This window comes from Pelodiscus sinensis, chromosome 8, assembly GCF_052426305.1.
Source record: "Pelodiscus sinensis isolate ZL-2025 chromosome 8, ASM5242630v1, whole genome shotgun sequence".
Lineage (NCBI taxonomy): Eukaryota > Metazoa > Chordata > Testudines > Trionychidae > Pelodiscus > Pelodiscus sinensis.
The window spans coordinates 51,135,570-51,156,121 of record NC_143059.1 but is presented as its reverse complement, the minus strand read 5'-3'; the positions used below and the strand labels follow the sequence as shown (position 1 = coordinate 51,156,121).

Below are 20,552 nucleotides of genomic sequence, written 5' to 3'. Positions count from 1 at the left end.
AAGAGATGCATGGTTTGCTCCTACAATTTGATTCTCTAGCCTTTTTTTATAATTGGAGTAGTTTGTACTGGTTCAAAATATCACTGAAAGTTTCTTACCTTAAAAGTCTCTGAGGAAAAATAGCATGAGCTGGTGATTAAAAATAAAATCCAGATTTGAGCTCATAATGCATACCATTAAGATTCAAAATCAACTACTTTTTGTATCTGATCAAGTGGGTTTTACCCACAAAAGCTCACGCTACTATATATTTGTTAGTCTATAAGGTGCCACAAGACTGCTTGTTATTTTTAAAGTTACAGATTAACACGGTTACCCCCTGACACTTTTTGTATCAGAAGTATAAAATCTAAACTGTCCAGAAAGTAGTGATATAAATTCATAATGAATAAGTAAACTTCAGAGGGCATAAATTCTATTCCATAAACTACGTGTGTTGATAATTAAAGTATTTCTGTGAAAACTGGATTATTAAATGTAAATGTCAATAGATTAAATGTGTGGCAAATTAGCACAATCAGATATCACACCATCTTCATGGTCAGTAAAGTGTGCAAGTTGATCAGCAAAATGCCTGAAAATTTATCTGCCGCCACATGCAGTTTGATCAGCAAAGTGTGCAAAAACTCCACAGCTGAAGCATCCAGCAGAACTAATAAAATACAAAATGTAATCTGCTATTAGAAACCAGGAAAGTATGTATTTCACTCATAAAATATTCAAAAAGATAAACTCAGTGAGCTCAAATTTGCCCTCATTCACATGAGTACAACTCCCACTGAAGTCTCAGTTACTAAGCTATGAAACAGGATCAACAAGGAAATCAACCATTTCATGTAGTAAAAACATGCAGTTTAATGAGAGAAATACTGCATGATTCCAGTCAGCAAAATATGCAGTATGATCATTAAAAATGTGTAACTTATATATGAAAAACAAGCAGTGAATATTCAGTTTGATCACTAAACTGAGGACACATTTACTGAACTAGTAAAGTTTTTGTCCAGAATTAATTTTGCTTTATGCAACAGTAGCATCTCATATTAACTATAAGCAGTTGCTAAGTCTGAATGTCTGGGAAGTCAATTCTTTTAATGTCAGAAAGGCTTCTATTACTGATGTGCTATGGAGAGTGATTTTACTATTATCTGTTTTACTCACCTATTGATGTTTCTGTAAAACATATATTCTGTGCCATTTGATGTTTTGTGAGCCTCTTTGTCTGTATAGCCACTGCACCAAATTATGATTAATCAGATTTAAAAAAAAAGTGAAATATTTCCTTCTCTGGTTGTTTCTGAAACCTGTACTAGACATTCGAAAGAAAGCAATCATCCTTTCTGATGAGCTGAATCCCTAGGAGCTCCTTGAGCTCTTGGAGGTGAGAAATTCCCTGGCTGGTCAGTGGCAGTATTCTTTAATATTAACAAGGGAGAGCTGTATATCCTGGGAACATGTACCTATTCTAGAGTTCTAGGGAAAGCAATAACGTTCCCATAATATATGCAGGACCAGGACTCATGAGCAGGACAATGAGCAAGAAAGATCAACTCAGATAAGGATGGAGGTCCATTAAGACGTTGGATGGACAGATGAATGGGAGACCCCCGTCTTGCCTGAAAAGACAGAGGGCTATCATTTTTTTCTATGTTGGAGAAATGTGAAATTTTGAAGAGATGGCATTGGGCAAGATTCCATATAAACTCCAGCAAAGGAAATAGCCTTAGTCTAGAATAACAGACAATTCTACAAAGTCTATAAATAGTTCAGTTGGACTAGATGGCACCTTCTATGGGATGAGGAACTGTTGCATAAGCCCTTTCTGACTCTTTTTGCAGTTTTGCTGCTCTGTAAAGTATTACATGTTACAGTCTTAGGGGATTTCTGCAATTTTACTATGGCTTCACATTAACAGTTGTAGAATTCCCCCAGGACTAATGTTAATAAGCATTATTACTTTAACTTACGAAATATTTTTAAAGCTTTCTTCCTCTCCCTTTTTACATATACAAATAATTTGTTTTAACATTTATCTTCAAAACATGTTTGGCAGATCTCAATTCTATACCTATATTCTTCTTTGATTGGTGTGTTATATTGTATGTACTATGAAGTCCATTTTGTAAGATTTCATGCTTATCCGTAACCACATATTTATTAATGAGAGCTCGATCCCCTTTGGCAAAAAATTAAATTTGATGAATTTTATCTTCTGTACTCTTTCACAGAATAATATAATGAATTGATTGATTACACTGCTTAACTATTTAGTTTAAAAAATAAAAATAAATACTTCTTATGTAGATTTTGTGAAAGGAATAAATAATATCAATATCACAGAATTAATGTACTGTTTACCTTAACAGTAGTTTGTACTTTTTTTCATTCAATAAAACAAGAGATACCTTTTTGAATTTAGTCATTAATCAAGTGAGTTTTCATCATCCACATGGTATCATTTTTTATCAGAAAGAGTGGCCTTTTCAAATGTTTTCCCTCTTATTTTAGGACTTTCTGATGGAAACATTCATCATGTTCAAGAATCTCATTGGGAAGAATGTCTATCCCTTCGACTGGGTTATAATGAACATGATGCAGAATAAGTAAGTACAGAGAAAAAGCACTGAACCTTTACTGAGATGACTATTTCATGTTTGATCTGAAACAGCTGTGTTGCTTAGAAACAATCATACACACAATGCAGCAGACAGATTTTTTTTCTGTAATGCAAATAATTATTTGAAAAATTGGCTCTAGAGATTGCTGTAGACCTGTTATTGAAACAGAAGCAGTAAAGCATTGCTCTTCAGGACCATCACAAATCAAGGGAAAGTGGCATTTTTAAGAAATGTAGATCAACAATTTTAGCGCAGATTGTGGAGGAAGAAAATTAAACCAACATTTTATTATGGTTGTTGTTGTTGTTATTAATTTAGTTAATTGAATTTCCAATTTTATTCCAATCTGAATAAATGTGTTTCTACATCACATTTTTCAGAAATAAATAGCTACTGTGCAGGGTTCAGCATCTGCCAAGAGATTATTTTGATGTTGTTAACATGTAGATAATGCATTTTCCTACATCCTGATTAAAAGGGCAGTGATTTTAAAACAGTTCCCATCAACTTGATAATGAAGTGACGGGCCAGAAATCTTTCAAACAATGTTTTTTGCTTTGTCATTGTTTCTCTGTTTTATTATTTAATTATTATTTAAAAGGTTTCAGTGCAATATTTTGCATTTACCATTTTAATATACATCTTCTACACATTTTTGTGCAGTTTGATGTGATTTTTTTAAAAAGCATCTTGTCTCCATGTTGCTTGGAAAAATATTTTGTGCTTGCTGCTAGCAATCATGTATATAAAGTTGTCAGTTTTTACACTATTAACCCATAAATAGGGGGTTATACTTTTGCCATAAAAAATCGACTGTAACTTGAATGTTGGCATATGAGAACTCCTTTCAAGAATGAATTTTACTATGTTTATTCATTAAAATGAATTCAACCATTCATGAATTTTATGTATAGTGGCTATGATCAAGCACATTTATTCTTCAACAACTCAAAAAACACTGCATTTGAATAAAGATCTTTTTAAAATTAGTTGTTAATGTGGATTTAAAACATACTGGATTTTTTGAGGTCTTAAATAGGGCCCTTTTTCATATACTCCAGCTATTTTGAGTTTTTTACTGCAAATTTATAATATGCCGAGATCACTGAGAGAACTTTTGCAGCATATGTTATCCTATATCCAAAATTTCTCTCCCCCCTCTACTTTTTTCTGTTTTACTCTGAGCACCATTATTTTCAGAAGTATTTGGACAGCTCTGGAAAGGGTTCTGTTTACAGCCTGTTGGCCCCAATTACAAGTCAAACAGCAGTTATTGTTAAGAGATTTTGATATGTTTGTTTCCCCCAGACTTGACAATTATGAGTGTGATGCTTCCCCAGGATTCAGCCGCTGCTAAGAATGAAATACTTGTCCTGGAATTAACCCCCACATTTCTCAAATGGCTGGCCCAAATGCCTTGTAAATGTTTGTAGTTTTTTATTGTTTGATAGAATTTTTTGTTTGTTTTAATGATACCAATTTGAATATATACTAGCAAAAAAGTTACTTTTTTAGGAAGATGGGGGTTTAAACACAGTTCCTGGTACAGTAAATTTAGGAGAATTTTCAAGCCTAGTATTTTGATCTCAGGATTATGGAAGGTAACCTGATACAATAAATTGAATAAACGTCTGCAACATCTTAATGTAGATATGTGATGAAAATAGTGTCTGAACTAGAATAGCTTTGAAAACATCTGTGCAGAGGTGTGCAGATGAGTGATGTATTTTGATTCTTACCTGATCTTCTGGTATCCACAAATAGGATTGCCAGGTGTCCACTTTTGAACCGAACAGTCCAGTATTTGAGCTTTCTGTTCAGGAAACAAAATGAGAAAATATAAATGTCTGGTATTTTTTAAATAAGATGTAGTGTAGAATGTGATGTAATGTCAAGTATGTCTGGTATTTTTGTTGAAACCATCTGGCAACCCTATCCACAAAGTGAAGCTTACATGTATTTTCCTATACTAGACATTGCTTCCTGACAACACAGAAAAGCTAGCTATATTGTTACAATGTTAGCGTCTTCTGTGCTATCACCTCCATACTTTTAGAGACAGTATTTGAGGATGGTAGCCTGTAAAATAATGTTGTAACCACAAGCTTGTTTATATTGACATTCTGAAATGGTTTGAACTCCATCACGTCTAAAGTAGCTTGTGGCTTCCAAAAACAGAAAACTATATTTTGAACATTTCTTCTTCTGTTTAGCTTGTTTTCAACCTATTAATGGAAAAGATTCATAAAACATCTGGTAACAAGTAGTAAATCTGTCTGGCAGAAACAGCTTCTGCCTTCAGTAGAAACTGAATCTGAATACACAGTACTACACCACTACTTTAAAAATATGTACTATTTCATTCATTTGTTTGTTATAATACTGTTGTGATCTGGTAGTATGGGCCAACCTTTCAAACTCTTAAAATTGAGTTTGAGGACTAGGCAATAAGAACATGAGAGTGGCTATAGAGGGACAGACCAACGATCACTCTCTGGCAACACCATTGTGTGGTGCTGCAGAGGAAGTGAATAAACAGGGCAATTATCTAGTGAACCATCCTCTATCATCCTCTCTGGCAGTGAGAGCCTTAGAACACCTAGGCTACGTCTAAACTGGCATGATTTTCCGCAAATGCTTTTAACAGAAAAGTTTTCCGTTAAAAGCATTTGCGGAAAAGAGCGTCTAGTTTGGCATGGACGCTTTTCCGCAAAAGCACTTTTTGCGGAAAAGCGTCCGTGCCAATCTAGACGTGCTTTTGCGCAAAAAAGCCCTGATCGCCATTTTCGTGATCGGGGCTTTTTTGCGCAAAACAAATCTGAGCTGTCTACACTGGCCCTTTTGCGCAAAAGCTTTGCGCAAAAGGGACTTTTGCCCGAATGGGAGCAGCATAGTATTTCCGCAAGAAGCACTGATTTCAGACAGCAGGAAGTCAGTGTTCTTGCGGAAATTTAAGCAGCCAGTGTAGACTGCTGGCAAGTTTTTCCGCCAAAGCATCTGCTTTGGCGGAAAAACTTGCCAGTCTAGACACAGCCATAGTGCATGGGATTGTATCACTGACCATTTTTTACTAATTGGCTTTGATGAGCCTGTTCTCCATGAATGTACCTAATTTTTTTTAAACTCAGTTTTAGTTTTGGCTTCACAACATCCACTGGCAATAAGTATCAGGTAGACTGTGTATTATATAAAGTGGTTCCTTTTGTTTGTTTTAAAGAAGTGCTGCCTATTACATTTCCTTTTCTTCCTTTATCATCAAAGGCACTGGCAATCTGGACAGATTTTAACATGAATTTTTCTCTCTAGAAGTCAGAGGTTAGTGATTTCTTCCCCAGTGCTTGTGATTAGTGCACAATTGATAGCACTAGAAAATGAAGTATATTTTCCACAAAATGAGACAGTCTTCTCTAATGCAAGTTTCTCCACATGATTCTACACACAAGTCACAACTCTGACCTTGAGGGATCATGTCTGTAGATGAAAGGACAGTTCAATCTCCATACTCATTTAATCCTCAGATTTTCTGTTGGCAGCAGTAGCACTTAGTTGTGATAGCAGATCTTGAGATATATTAATCTCTACCAATAATTTGGTCCACATCAATAGTCACGGATGTTTAGTTGCCTATGTAAAATAAGTTTGGTGGTATGAGTCCTACTTCTCATTGGCAGATGTCCACATCATAAAATATTTCCTCCACAGTTGGAATCATCTTGGCAGTCTTGTCACTGAGACAAAAGACATAAGTAGATAGGGAGACTGAAGCTTCTCATGCTTAAATATTGCCCCCATAGGTGAGGTCACATCAGCAAGACAATGTGTGGAATTTTACCCTGCTACTACCAGATATATATCTGTTCTGCAGACAAATTGAGTTGTTCATTTTTCCATTGCTGACAGTCCAGCACTTTCATGAAATTTTTGTTTCTGTTAAAAAAAAAATCTTATAAAAACAAAAGAGAGCACTCTTGAGCTTGAGGAGTATCTTTGGGAACATTCAACTAACTAATACTTCATTTTGTTGTTAAGTGGTATGTAATTTGTATGAGAAATGTAATTAAATATCCTCTATATTTTACACACAATATCAACATTTATAAACATTCTACAAAACTGGATAAATAAATTACTTTTGAGGTCATTGTCAAGGTCTCTTCTGCATTTTGTCCTATTTTCCTCCTATCGTCTTCCCCTCTCACTTATCTAAAAGAAATCAAACTGGATAAAGAAATACCTTTGAAAAATACATTGTGACAATAATGTACCATCAGAAAATGCACATATTTCAGAAATTCATTTTGTTTTCTGGTATTTTGTTTTAACCGGCATAGTTTGTACATACTGCTTTATTTTGGTTGTTTGAAACTGTCCGTGAACTAAAGGGGGTGTGTTACTACACTGTTGTCATATCAGCATATGTCAAACGGTAATGTAATTCGAGAGCTGTGTCTACTGTGTGTCTGTCACCATTTTGGAAACGTCGCAACACAATGTCTCATTCTGAACAAAACAAGCTGATCTCAATCTTAAAATTTATAATACAATACTCACTTAAATTGCTTTAGAGAATTATACCTGTTGGCAACTCAAAGCCAAATGAAAATGACTTTTAAAATATTAAACATGTGTTCTGTTGGTAGACATTTGCTCCACAATCTATTGAACACATCTGTTTTCTATAAATGAATGAAAACCACCTTTTGAAATTACAAAATAGTTGCAAATTCAAATATAGTGAATCAAATTGACTTTCAGTGTAAAGTTCAGTTCTAACCAGGGTTCACTCTAAGCTGTGTGCCTGTGCAGCTATGCACTTAAAATTTTAGGTCTGCCCCCTTAATTTTCAGAGCCCCACAGTAAATCTCACCGCTCGTCTTCCTGCTTGAACAGAAGGTGAGTGGCGTTGGCGTTGGCATCAGCATTGTGCAGCTGCCCTTTCTGTGGGGGGGGAGGTGGGAGGTCTGAGAGGTCGTGGAGGTGGCAGCTCAAGTGGCTGAGAGAGCAGGGAAGTAGGGTGTGAGGTGGGGGGGGGGTGACCAGCTGGGATAGCCGCACCTGAACAGGCCACATGCAGCTCTGCTTTCCTCCAGTGGAGCATGTGAGGTGAGGCTGTCCCAGTCTCACTGGCCCCAGTTCCAGCTATGGATGGTGGGACGCAACCCAGCTGCTAGGTTGGCTCTGTGGCTGGGGGGGTAGTGGCTGCTGAGTCGCCAGGGCTGGAGCCCCGGGGCTGGGGACGGTGGCTGCTTGATTTGTAACTGTCATAATCGGAGACTAGCAGGCATTAGGAGCAATAATTGAAAAACTTGAAACTGGAATTTTTATTTGCAAGAAATACAATGGTATGAAAATTCAATCACTTGCAGGAAATTAAGCCCCTCACAAGAGTTAGAGTATTAGGCTCTAGGAGGTAACAATGCAAGTTTTCAATGCAGCACAGGTCTTTAAGAAAAACAGTTTATTGTTCAAACTTTGCAGGTGTTGTTCAAACTGTGGTGGTGGTGGAGGGAGTAATATCTTTTGACCTTATCTGTAACTGATGGCATGATACAATACATTGACTCTTAAGGTCAGCCGTAATAATAAGGATGCTTAGCTGAAAGTTCTGATTTCATAGCTCTTTTTATTTCTGGTGACTGGAAAAGGGCTGTTTTAGTATTTTTATCTTCCATAAGTCACACACATTTTTTCTTCCATAATACACACACACACACACACACACACACACACACACACACACAAAATGTGTTAGTAACCAGTGGGTGCCATAGTGGCACATGTCCAAATAAGCACACATGACATCAGTATTGGTGCACAAGACAAAACTCATTCCATTCACAGGTGGAAAATCTTAGAGAGAACACTCATTCTATTGCTCATCTTTTGGGAGATCTACTTTGTCTGTTTCAGAAAGGTATCTAGATCTGAGCTATCCTATCCTGTAATAGGTAGAATTAGAGAATTAATGTCTGAGTCATTAATTGGTTATTGATGGATCAGTAGTCTGAATAGTGGAAAATCATGCAGGGGATGCAGACATTTTTTGAAAGGAAACTGCCAGAAATTCAAAGGCAACAAGTAATTTCTAATTTATTTATTTTATAAAAAGGAGGAACTTCACTGTTAAGAGCCACTTTACCAAATAAATTTGGTAATGTTCTATTCAAGGACACAGCTGGGATAACGGGTACAGTTCGTTCACAAGATACAATCTACTTGTTGATGTTAAGCAGTAACACTTTCACATGTCTAAACAAGAAATTGCAATATATAGACATGTATTATATGCAACAAATGTATTAGATTAGTTTTGAGTCTGGACAGTAAAGAGGCCTTCAGCTAGAAGGAAGTGACATCAGTAATGGTGGCCTGTTATATTTCTTGCAGCATACTTCTTTTACCCCTTTTCTTTTGCTGTCCTGTTAAGGGACTGCCTACTGAGAAGAATGGGATCATTTTGAGGTGAGAATGAGATATTACTTATTGATGTTAGCCATTCCATGTTTTCCTGAATACTATTTTTTTCCTATATACACAGAGGGAAAGTCTAATTATTTACAGATCATGATATAATTTTCAAAAGTGTGTAAGTGAGTTGATAGCCACTTTTCAAAAATGACGTAGGCACATAGAACCTTAATCTTCACTTATAATACAAAGCATGAAGTGGATATTGATTAGCTACATTAATGTATCACAGGGCTACTTTTCTGCAAATAGAAGGGAGTTCTGGTGTCCTTTGAAGGTAGTTGCATAGTGCTTTGACCTTTTCAACAAAGGCCTTGCAGGATGTTTTTACTTAATATAGTACCTGTCTTATTAACTAGAACTTAAATTAAATAGAACATATCAGTTTTAAAATACAATTATTTTTTTCTTACTCTGTACACAGGACAGTTCTTTGACAGAATGCTCTTTTCAGTTGGATGTATTTCCATAGTAAAGGAGAAACAGTTGCTCTGTGGGTTATTTTAGCTGAGCCATTCTGGAGAAGAGCTGTTTTGTGCTTGACATTGGCATCATATTGATAATGATAGTGCATGTGAATATTTAGGGATATTTGTTTTTCTTGGAACCATAGAAAACCATTACGTGTAATAGATCAGTTTTCCATCGTATCACTTTCCTTGATCTCTGATTTACTAAGGAAGTACTGAAATTTTACAACAATCCCTTGAATCAATTAAGTTAAGTTTGCCAGTACAGATTAGATTTTTTTTAAAGAGTACTGTTGCTTTACTGATTAATCCTGACCATCTTATTTCGTTTCTTGATTCATTGCTTCCAGTGGATAAACATAAAAGTAACTGATTTTGTACGATTTTCAGTTGTACAACAAAAATTAAATTTGACAATGCTGGTGCCACAATATATTTTGGATGCTTGGGGGTGGAGTTAATGGCAGGAGCTTGGGGACACATGGAGATCTGGGCCCATTGATGCCTGCCTAATGTAGAAAGCAAGATCTCAGAAATGTAATGTGTGCCTCAAAAATATCAGATCATTATTAGGCAAATATGCAGAGTTTCACCATTCATTAGCAATTAATGCTTTCTGAATGAGCTTTTAGCTATTTCAACCTATTCTATGTCATAGGATTTCGAAAAAGATCATCTATACTACAACCAGTACTTTCGAAAAAGCAAGCCGCTTTTTTGAAAGAGAGCACCCACGCAGTCTGGATTTTCTCTTTCGAAAAAGCACAGTTTGCATTGCATACACTTTCAAAAAAAGGCGTTCTTCCTCATAAAACGAGGGTTTCCATGGTCGAAAAAACTGCCACGTTCTTTTGATTTACTTTTGAAAGAAAGTGGCAGCAGTCTAGACGCAGGGGAATTTTTTTTTTCAAAAAAAGGCCACTTTTTTTTTAAAAAAAAAACCCTGTAGTCTAGACACACCCTCACTGAACCCAACTGTGAACCCTACCTATGATGGAAATCACTTTGTCAGAAGGTTGACAGTGTCCCTAGTACTCTTTATACCAGCACCTATGAGAAAAGCCATAGAAAGGATCCAACCTGCTATCTTTTGAAAAAGTTTTCCCCATTTTCAAAAGCAAGTAAATAATATGAAATAAATAAATAAATAAATAAAATCAGATTGTATTTTTAATCTACATAAGCTGCTGCTTTTACTTTCTTGCAAAGCATTACCTAACAAGGGCAGCCTGAGAGTTGAAGCTGTAAATATCCTTGTTATCTTCCTCCAAGAGTGATGGAAGATCTAATCTCTTCAAGACATTTTTAATACTAAATGCATCCTATGAAGCATGACAATTGTAAAGAGATTTATAAGATTATAGTATTATTTAGTCCAGTGAACTTCCCATGAAACCCCTTCCTTTCTTAATTCATATGGTAGTTCTTGTGATTTCACTGCTGGGAGAGCTGCAGTGCTAACAGTTTGTGCTGCTGTTTGCCTTCTTGAATACATTTTACTGGCTCTGTAATGCCTCATTCTGCCAAAATGGTAATGAACAAAGTAAGAGCCAGCTGTAAATTGAAGAGCAAGAAAAATCGTCAAAGAAATATTTTCCTTCCATTCTTTTGTAGTTCAGGAATTATTTTTAAGAGAAAAATTTGATATGCTGGTTATGCCGAGTCAACTTAAAAATACATACCAACTTTACTCAATACGGAAATATTCAGCAAAGGTAAGATTAGGTGTCATTATTGTAGAAGTCTGTTATTTTTACTCTGTATTCTGCTGCAAGATGACTTTCTGAGTCATCATCCAAAGAGTCTTATGATCCTGATTCTTTTAACAGGATCCCAAGTGGAATAAAACTAAATACAGTATTTTGTATATTTCTCCCTGTATTTTTTCAAACTTCCATATATACAGTGGTACTAAAACTAAGGGTGTATGGAGTGCTGCTGCACCCCTTCACTTAAAATAGTAATGTAAAACACTAAATACATAGTTTCTATCAGCAGAATCCTCACTATAAAAATTGTTCCACCCTCCCTGCATTCAGTTGAGAACATAACTAATTTTAGAAAGAAAATTCAGGTATGTATCTTTCAAATAATGTTATTTGAGTATCTAGTAAGTTTTCTATGTGCTTTTTTGTTACAGGGGTAAAACTAAGTAGGTGACATCTGAATGATCCGTGAAAAATTTAATATAAATTAGTTTTTTATTGGATATTTTGGAGGGTTTTCCCAGTAGCTAAACACTGATATTAAAATATTATGTGACTAGTTGCACCAGAAGTAGTACAAAGACTAAGCAACACATTTGTTAGTAGTTTACTTTATGGGTTTTTTTTTTTTTTTTTTTTGGTTGATGAATGGCCCAATCGAAAAAGGACCTCAAATATTCTAGATTGAGTAGGAGGATTGAAATATTTTCTTCCTTATTTTTCTTCCTCTATGAATCACACTAGATATAATTAATATCATTATAGGTGATAGGAACACTTAACATATGGCATTTAAGTAAAAATGGATGTTTCAGTGGAAGATTTACTTCCAACTTTTAAGTTTTCTAATACTCAGAGCTCCCTTTTTTTCTAGATTCAGAAGTAGATTATACAGTCCTAATATTATTTTAGATGTTGCATAACAGAATACCAGAGGATCCTGAGGCTCAAGTCTCACTTCCTGTGATTTGACTATTAGCTGTGAGTAATCCACCTGCTGAGTTAGGTACATGTGATTTCAGTTTTATTCACACACACATGTTGCTACGCCTAGACTGCATTGCAAAAGCAACTCCGCATCCAAGGAACATGTCCGCTTTTTCAGAAAAAATGTTGAATAAGCAGACGTGCTCTTTCACCATCCCTTTAAACCTTGTTCTACGAGGAATAAGAGATGGCTCGAAAGAGCACTTTCTTTTGCAGTATGGTGCTGTGTAGAGCCTCTTTTGAAAGTAAATTGGAAAAAGATACGCAATTTTCCGATTTAACAGTGCAGTCTAGATGTAGCCTGTCGGGGTCTACCATTTCTTGTTAAAATTTTAAGTTTCCTAGCTGTATACAAAATAGAGACAGGCCCAAACTATAAAATGCGAATGCATATTTTAACAGTATGCGTGTTTGAGACGAACAACATGTGTAGATTTCATTTTCATTTCATTAAGGCCCTTCAGGGCACATGTCAGCCATGTGATGCTGTCATATCTCTGGAAGCTTCATGGCAGTCATGTTCCATAATGCACCCAAGGTGTGGTCATATCCTGCTGTGACATATACCTTGTTATGCCTTATTGCTTAATTTAACTTTGCTTGGCTCTTTATATCTGAGTTTTGTGCCAGACCAGTTGATCTGCCTGGACTACCACATTCCCTAAGACTGCCCTGAAGGGCTTTCACACTCTTCCAGCATCTGCTGAAATGGATGAAGCAACTGTATTACACTTAAGAACAGAGAGCTCCCTACTATGCTGCTAGCAAATGAAACTGACTAATAATACAGTCTTCACCAGAATTGGCAGGCTGTGCTTTCAGAGATTACTGTCTTAAGTTTTGAAGGATTCCCAAATTAGCAGTATGCGTGCTTGTCTGTTTATACTACACTCAATGTCAGAGTAGGCGGTAATAATGAAAGATGTATATATGTAACGAGTACAAAGCCAATTTCATAAATTTAATCAGAAAAATAAATGATGCCTATACTACTATACACAGAACTCTTCTCCAGAGTATTTTAACAGGTCTTTCTTTTACACTTTTTTCACATCAGATCTATGTCTCTCCAGAATACCCTTTTAAAACTTGTTCACTTTCTTGTGACCTTGTTGGAGTAAACCCAAGAGTTCCTTGTTTCCACTATGTAGTGTTTTAGTGAGCTCTAGCCCTTTCTTAGAAAGCATTTTAGGTAATTACAAATGAATATGAATTTCATAAATTCTTTCAGATGAAGGAGGTTTTCATGCTCTTAAATCATCTGCCACTGAAATCTCAGTCCATTTAGTCTATCACTAATAAAAAATAATAATTTGGAATGTACAGATACTCCATGGGGTTTTATTGGGGTCTTTTTTGTTTGTTTGTTTTGTTTTTTAAAAAAGACCTGAGACAATAAGAGAAGGTTCATAAGTCGGGAAAAGGGAGAGTTAGGGTTGTGAATAACGGGAGTGCCCGAAGACCTACATAGAATTGGGCCTTTTTGTGTTAATTGCTTGGCAAGCAGGACCTTGCATAAAAAGCAATCTTGCTATATGGAAAAAGGAAAGTAATAGTTAGTCATGTAGTGGCTTAATTGTAACTATGTGCAAAATTGGTTAGATCCACTTTAAACACTCTAATTTCAGATTCTCGGTGTGTAATTATACAACCTTCATGCTCATTAACACTTTCTACTGGCCTCATGTTCTTCTCTCCCCCCCCCCCCAAAAAAAAAAAACCCTGAACTCGCATCTTATTTTCCCCCAATTCGTTCAAATAATCCCCAGTGACCTCTCTATCTAGCCTGTTTAATTCCCTTAAAAACAAACAGAAAACCTTGTAGGATGAGGTTTACCGGGGAGGTCGATAAAGGGCTTTCATGTCGGCAGGGGCGCATCCAGACTAGCGCGCTGAGCCGACAAACAGCTGATCAGCTGTTCGTCGGCTCAGCGCGGCAGCCATTTAAATTTAAATGAAGCCGCAATTATTTAAATCGCGGCTTCATTTCCCGTCGACGGAGCCATGTAGTTTAGACGTATCCCCTTTGTTTAAACAGAAACTTGAATGCCCTGAGCTCAGGGTGTATTGCATTGTGAAGGACACTGTAGAGTAGTCTCTGGGGCTTCACTTGAACTCTTCACCCTTTGCAGGTTGCCTTTTGTGCAGGTGTTAGGAGTCCCTGAGGCTGTTCCTGTGCTCTTCACTCATATGATAAATTAGCAAAACATTGCAAAACTTCGCTCACAAGTTGCTGAAACAATGAGTCTTTCCTCCTTCCAGATAGGCAAATGTAGTCAGACCATTTCTTGATCAGCTCTGAGATCCTGTATTTGTTGCCCCATATGTGTGTCTCCCTCCTATCTCTCTACTATAAATATTTCACAAGTGAACATGAGAAAATATTAATGCTAAGAAAGTTGGTGTTTGTAGGTGGAAGGAACACAAATATGATGGTGGTAGCTAACATTCTTTGTTGTGAAATAAGCTGAAGGTGACTAATGTGTGTTGAATAGTAGCTAAAGAGTTGATTTTTATAGTATGCCAACTTATCAGAAGTCTCATAATATCTGGTGTTTTAAAAAAACTCAGCTGTTAGAGTTATGTGATTCTGTTTGAATTTCTCTGTTTTTATTTTTAAAAAGGAAGTTTCTAGGCCTTGTCATTGTAGAGAAAAGCTTGAAAATGTGACCTGAGCCCTCCCTAAAAGATAAAAAATGAGAAGTAAAAGAAAAAGTACCCAAAATCGATTACTTTTTAAAATCTCATGATGTTGGGGGACGGGGGTAACTCATGATTTTTGAAAGCTTGAGGTTGGCAGTACTAGAGCAGTTCTTTGTGTGGTAAGGATGTTAAACTTAGATTAATCAACTAATTGAATAATCAATGTAATTTGCATCTAATATTAGATTAGTTGATAAGGGCTCCTCCACCTTTGAAATGTTACAAGAGCCCCGGGAGGGCTCTTGTACATTTCAAACGTATGGAGCTTGGGGCCAGCGGGGGGCTGTTTGAGTCCCCAGCTCGCCCCAGGCTCCCCACAATCTTCTGCTTTTGAAATACGTTTCAAAGGCGGAAGCACTGTCACTTCCCCGCTGCATCCCTACCTGTTCTCCTCATCGAGATGGTGCTGGGGAGAACTGGCTTTTAAGCTAGCTCCCCCCAGCACTGGATCCTATTACCTTCCCTTGCTGCCTCTCTCTCTGTCCCCCTGCAGGGGAGGGGGCAAAGAGACTAGTTGAGTCACTAGTCAACTGTCCGATAAGTATTTGCTATCAGATAATCGACTAGTCGCTTATATCCCTAGTGTGTGCAGATCTCTTATCTTGAGGTACTTTTAACTGTTAATTTCCTTACTGTTAAGGGTTTGTGCCAGAAGGCATAGAATGGTAATGAGCTTAACCTTTTTTGACAGTGTTTTATGTGGCAGTTCAAAATTATATACAGAAATAACTACGGACAAGCAATAGGAAAAAAAAAACAATTAACAAAGACAAAGCCCTGGACTTCGGTATCACTTGGATCCAACAACAACTATTCTTAGCAAGCTCACATCTCTCACTTGTAGGTCTGTGTTTTCCTTTAGATGAGAGAAATCCACTTTCTGTGTCCTATGAACTTATTGGGTACTGTCATTAATCTTACAAGTAAGAGGCCAGACCCAGGCCATCACTCACTTCTGAGTGAAGGCATTGGGAAGTTATCTGAATGGGACAGCTGACAATTCTGTTGGGGTGGGAATCAAATCTGTCCCAACCTTCAGGTTAACCACTGTCACACAAGTTTCACCTGATGGCTTTAAAAAAATCACAAGAGTAGAAAGGAGTTCACTGTGGAAACACTGGGACTCTCTAAATGATGATTGTTGCTCTATGTAATTATATCCCCTTCTTTGTTTATATTTAATTTTAACTGTTCTGACTCTTTACTCTTACATTTCTGCAGATAAAATAATTTTGTGATGCAGCGTGATCTAGGATCCTTGCAGTAACAATAACAAATGTAAATGTAGGTAAAGTATTAGGCTACAGAGGTGATTTAAACAATCTAATTCACTTATTTTTTTCTCTTCTTTTCCACTGTCCTTTTCCCCCACCTTCTAATACTCCAGTCATCTGAAGAAGTGGGTTGTGCCCATGAAAGCTCATGATACCATGATATCATCTACATGTTTTGTTAGTCTTTAAGGTGCTGCAAGACTATTTGTTGTTTTTAAAATTCTTATTATGAGCATTCTTTCATAGAGGCTGTTCTCCACCTCACACAAAAGCCAAGAGTAATTAAAATCCCAATGCTTGCTAGGGAGCAGGGACTTGTCCCTCTATGCACTTCTTACAATGCAGATCTCTCCAAATGGCTTGGATGGAGCCAAGCACTTTGCTCAGTCCCGTCCTCACCGATTCACCTTGCTGATATAGGGCAGAGAGGAGGTAGCTTTGTGTTCCCTGCATCAGGAGGTATTTTGCATCCTGAAGCAAAATCAGTCCCACAGATCTTCTAGGGTTGTGCAACTTAGCAGGGCTCACTTCTAAGGACTAGCTACACACCAAAATCTAGCTCCAAATAAATATTGATAAGAAAATGTTTTGCATAAAACTTTGTTTCAGAAAATATGTATGTTACACAGAAAGCTGGCATTATAACTGTGCCAAGCGACATTGTAAAACAAAGTGATTGGAGGAAAAATACCCTGCCCTCCACAAATCTATCATATCATGTAATGATTACAACTTTGATGCCCCATCCTGGAAAACCTCAGGTGACTTGTTCCATTTTGCAACTTGCAAGAATAAGACTTGCAGAATTAGGCTCTTTATTTAAAGCAATCCAATGAGATGTATCATATATCAAAATACCAAGTTTCACTATTTTTCTCTTTCACAGAGCGATGTGTTAGGAACAAGAATGTGTGGATATTTGTTCCTTATAAAAGCAAGAGTGTGAAGTAGGTAATTAAAAAAGTCAGAGGTGTTAAATTAAAAAGAATACTTTAGCATATTCTTTTTATTGACATAAAAAGCTGTTATGTCGTGTGATAATTATTTTTGAACAGAGGATATTATATTTGTTAACAATGGAGATTTTTTTTCTGTGGAAACATTTTACTTACTGTTTCTGCACACAATATTGTCTGTGGGCTATATTTCTGCCTCTCTGCTTGAAAAGAAAGCTTCTACGTTAGGCATTGCTGAATTTCAGATAAGAGGAAAGTATTGTTATTTGGTGGGACTCATTTAAGACACTTGAATGAAAGAGCCCTAAAAAGAAGAGTTTTACATATCTGAGTTCTGCTCTGTGACGAAATATCCTAGAACATCCTTCTCTCTCAAAAACCTCACAAAATGCACAGCAGTGAACTCAAACAAAAAGCCCCTAAGGTTAGTTTCCCCTAAGGTTAGCTTTTTATTCGAAAGAAAGTTGTTGTAGTACATTGGCAAATGTCGATGTATATGTGAAGCCTGATCTGCAATTAACTATGAGCCTTAAATCCAGATCCACAAGAGCAGTCACACTTCAACCTTGCCCTATAGTGCAAGTCCCATGAACCAGAGTCAGTTGATCCAGGTTCTACGACTCTCATTGCCAAAAGGTTTTTTGGCAGTAAGTCTGGTAATGCAGGAGAGATAAAGGAATTCATACCTCTGTGTTGCATATTGTTAGAAGATGTAGACCTACAGATGTAGATCTCTCAGGCAAGAAGAGGCTTGGGGTGTGGGACCCTGCAGAAAGTGAAGCCCTCTGGGCAATATCAGGGCTGCAGTAGAGCCAGGAACAAGGGGTTGGTCCTGAAGAGACATTGCTTGAGCAGGGGTTGGACTCAGAGGCAGGAAGACCTGGGTAATGGAACACAGTGGGGTGCTCTCTTTTGGAAGACTTGACTTGGGACCTATGATAGAGGAGTCATAAGACTGTTCACTGTCAGATGGAGACCTGGAGAGTCAGCCCTGGAAGAGGGGGCAGTGTTGGTGAACTCTGTCAGGGTAAAAAAGGAAATGCAGTCCCTGAAGAGAAGAATGGAAAACCACTACAGGCAGTCCCCGGGTTACATGGATCCGACTTACATCAGATCCCTACTTACAAACGGGGTGAGGCAACCCCGCACTAGCTGCTTCCCCCTAGCAGACCAGGGAGACGCGGAGCGGCTTTTCTCAGCAGACACCTCAGCTTGAGAATAAAGGACTGAGGGAAGTGAGGTGTGGGAGAATAAAACTGAGCTCTGGAGAAATGTTTGGCTAGAGTTTCCCCTACAATATGTACCAGTTCCGACTTACATACAAATTCAACTTAAGAACAAACCTACAGTCCCTATCTTGTACGTAACCCGGGGACTGGCTGTATATCATTTGTATTACTGTGACAACTTGAGAATGGATTTCTACAAAAGTTTTTTGAGGAATTACTCCAGTGGTTTATATGAATAAATTATGCCCAATGGGGGGACTTTGTATTGGACACTGAAATTGTCCTTTTTATGGATGAGACTGGTTGTCATCAGGTGTGCACAGAAGGGAATTTGAGAAGGGACCATCCTCCTACAGCTCTTTTGACTACAGCATCTCACTGGGAGCTCACATTTACCCAATTGTCTACCTTGAGCCCAAATCTTTTTCAGAGTCAGTGCTTCCCAGGATAGAGTTCTCCATTTTAAGTGTGACTTAAATTCTTTGTTCCTAGATGTATGACCTTATACTTGACTGTATGAAACTGTGTTATTCAGTGATCCAGATAACTGTGTATCAGTGACCTGTTCTCATCACTATTTACCACTCTCTCAATCTTTGTGTTCTTGTCAAACCTTATCAGTAATGATTTTCATATTTTGCCAAGTTATTAATAAAAATGCTAAATAGTTCAGGGCTAAGAAGTGATTCCTGTGAGACCCTGCTAGAATCACAGGCCCTTAACAATTCTCCATTTATAATTACATTTTGAGACATATCATTTAACTAGTTTTAAATCCATTTAATGAGTGCTATGTTGATTTCCTATCATTCTAGTTTATTAATCAAGATGTCATGCAATACTAAGTTAGATGCCTTACAGAAGTCAAAGTATATTTCATCAACGCTGCTACCTTTGTCAACCCAACTTGACATCTTATCAAAAGTATCAAGTTTGCATAAAAAGACATGTTGTTGAAACACATATTGACTGATGTTAATTATATTACCAGCTCTTTAATCTTGATTAATCAAGACCTGTATCAGCTCTTCTATTATTTTGCCCTAAATCATTATAGAATATTACATTTTAAAAAACATAGCATTTAAATTGCTGTCACCATTGACATTTGTAGAAGTTGATATTTACAGTGTTACATCAGCAGATTTAATAGCTCCAAATCTGCAATGATGGATAGTAGTGAGATCATTTTAATAATCCAGTAAGTAGATAACTCCATTTTGCCAGGTAAATATTGGAACAGACATTTTAAAATTATGCTTATAAAAATTATAGGAACATATTTGTATTATCATTTTTAATATTGTCAGATATTCATAAGGAGCCCTCACATACTTCCACAGCTCCCACTGAAGTTGGTGGATGTGGGCCTTGAGGGAATTGGACATTAATTTTCTCTGAATTTGTAGTCATTTATATGCACCATGATAAAATACCATTGTTTTCCTTTATGATATAACTTCATTGTTTGTATAGTAAAGTGTGATCTGGCCCTCCAGGCTCTTGTACAAATGATAATGATATGTGTTCTAAAGGATATGTGTCCACAATATAAAGACCACCACCTTCACGCTTCTGGACTAGATTCGATCATCCACTTGTCCATTTTTGCTACAAACCCCTTTATACTTTCTCTCATGCAGTGCCTTATATCTGGCAAGAACATCTCATCAAACTGTAAAAAGCTAGCACCATAGCCCTGTGTGAAGGCTACCTCTATTGGGGTGTGTCAAGACTACAGAGTTTTGTCGACAAAAGTGGACTTTTGTCGACAAAACTATACCTGCGTCTACACTACCGCTGAGTTCTGTCGACATAATGTCGACAGAACTCAGCAGTTTTGTCGATGCTGGTAAACCTCATTTTACGAGGCATAACGCCTTCTGTCGACAGAGTTCTGTTGACAGAAGGTGTTATTGCATGTAGGGTTGTGTCTAGACTACAGGGTTTTGTCGACAAAGCAGCTTGCTTTGTCGACAGAACTGAATGTAGTCTAGACGCTCTTTGTCGACAGAAGCTTTGTCGACAGTATCTGTCGACAAAACTTCTGTCGACAAAACCCTGTAGTCTAGACGTACCCTTGGGCTATCTGTAAATCACAACAACCTGGCACTGATTAAGCTAGTGACAGCTGTTTTGAC

General features: G+C 37.2%; 1 protein-coding gene across 2 annotated transcripts in view; it reads left to right on the top strand.

The window, feature by feature from the left end:
- DOCK1 (dedicator of cytokinesis 1) overlaps nucleotides 1-20,552 on the top strand; it is a 567,625-nt gene that overhangs the window by 351,734 nt on the left and 195,339 nt on the right. For both annotated transcript variants that reach the window (XM_075935276.2, XM_075935277.2), the window contains exon 29: nucleotides 2,509-2,603. In XM_075935276.2, coding sequence (XP_075791391.2) covers nucleotides 2,509-2,603 — 95 coding nt within the window. The remainder of the gene's footprint in view (nucleotides 1-2,508; nucleotides 2,604-20,552) is intronic.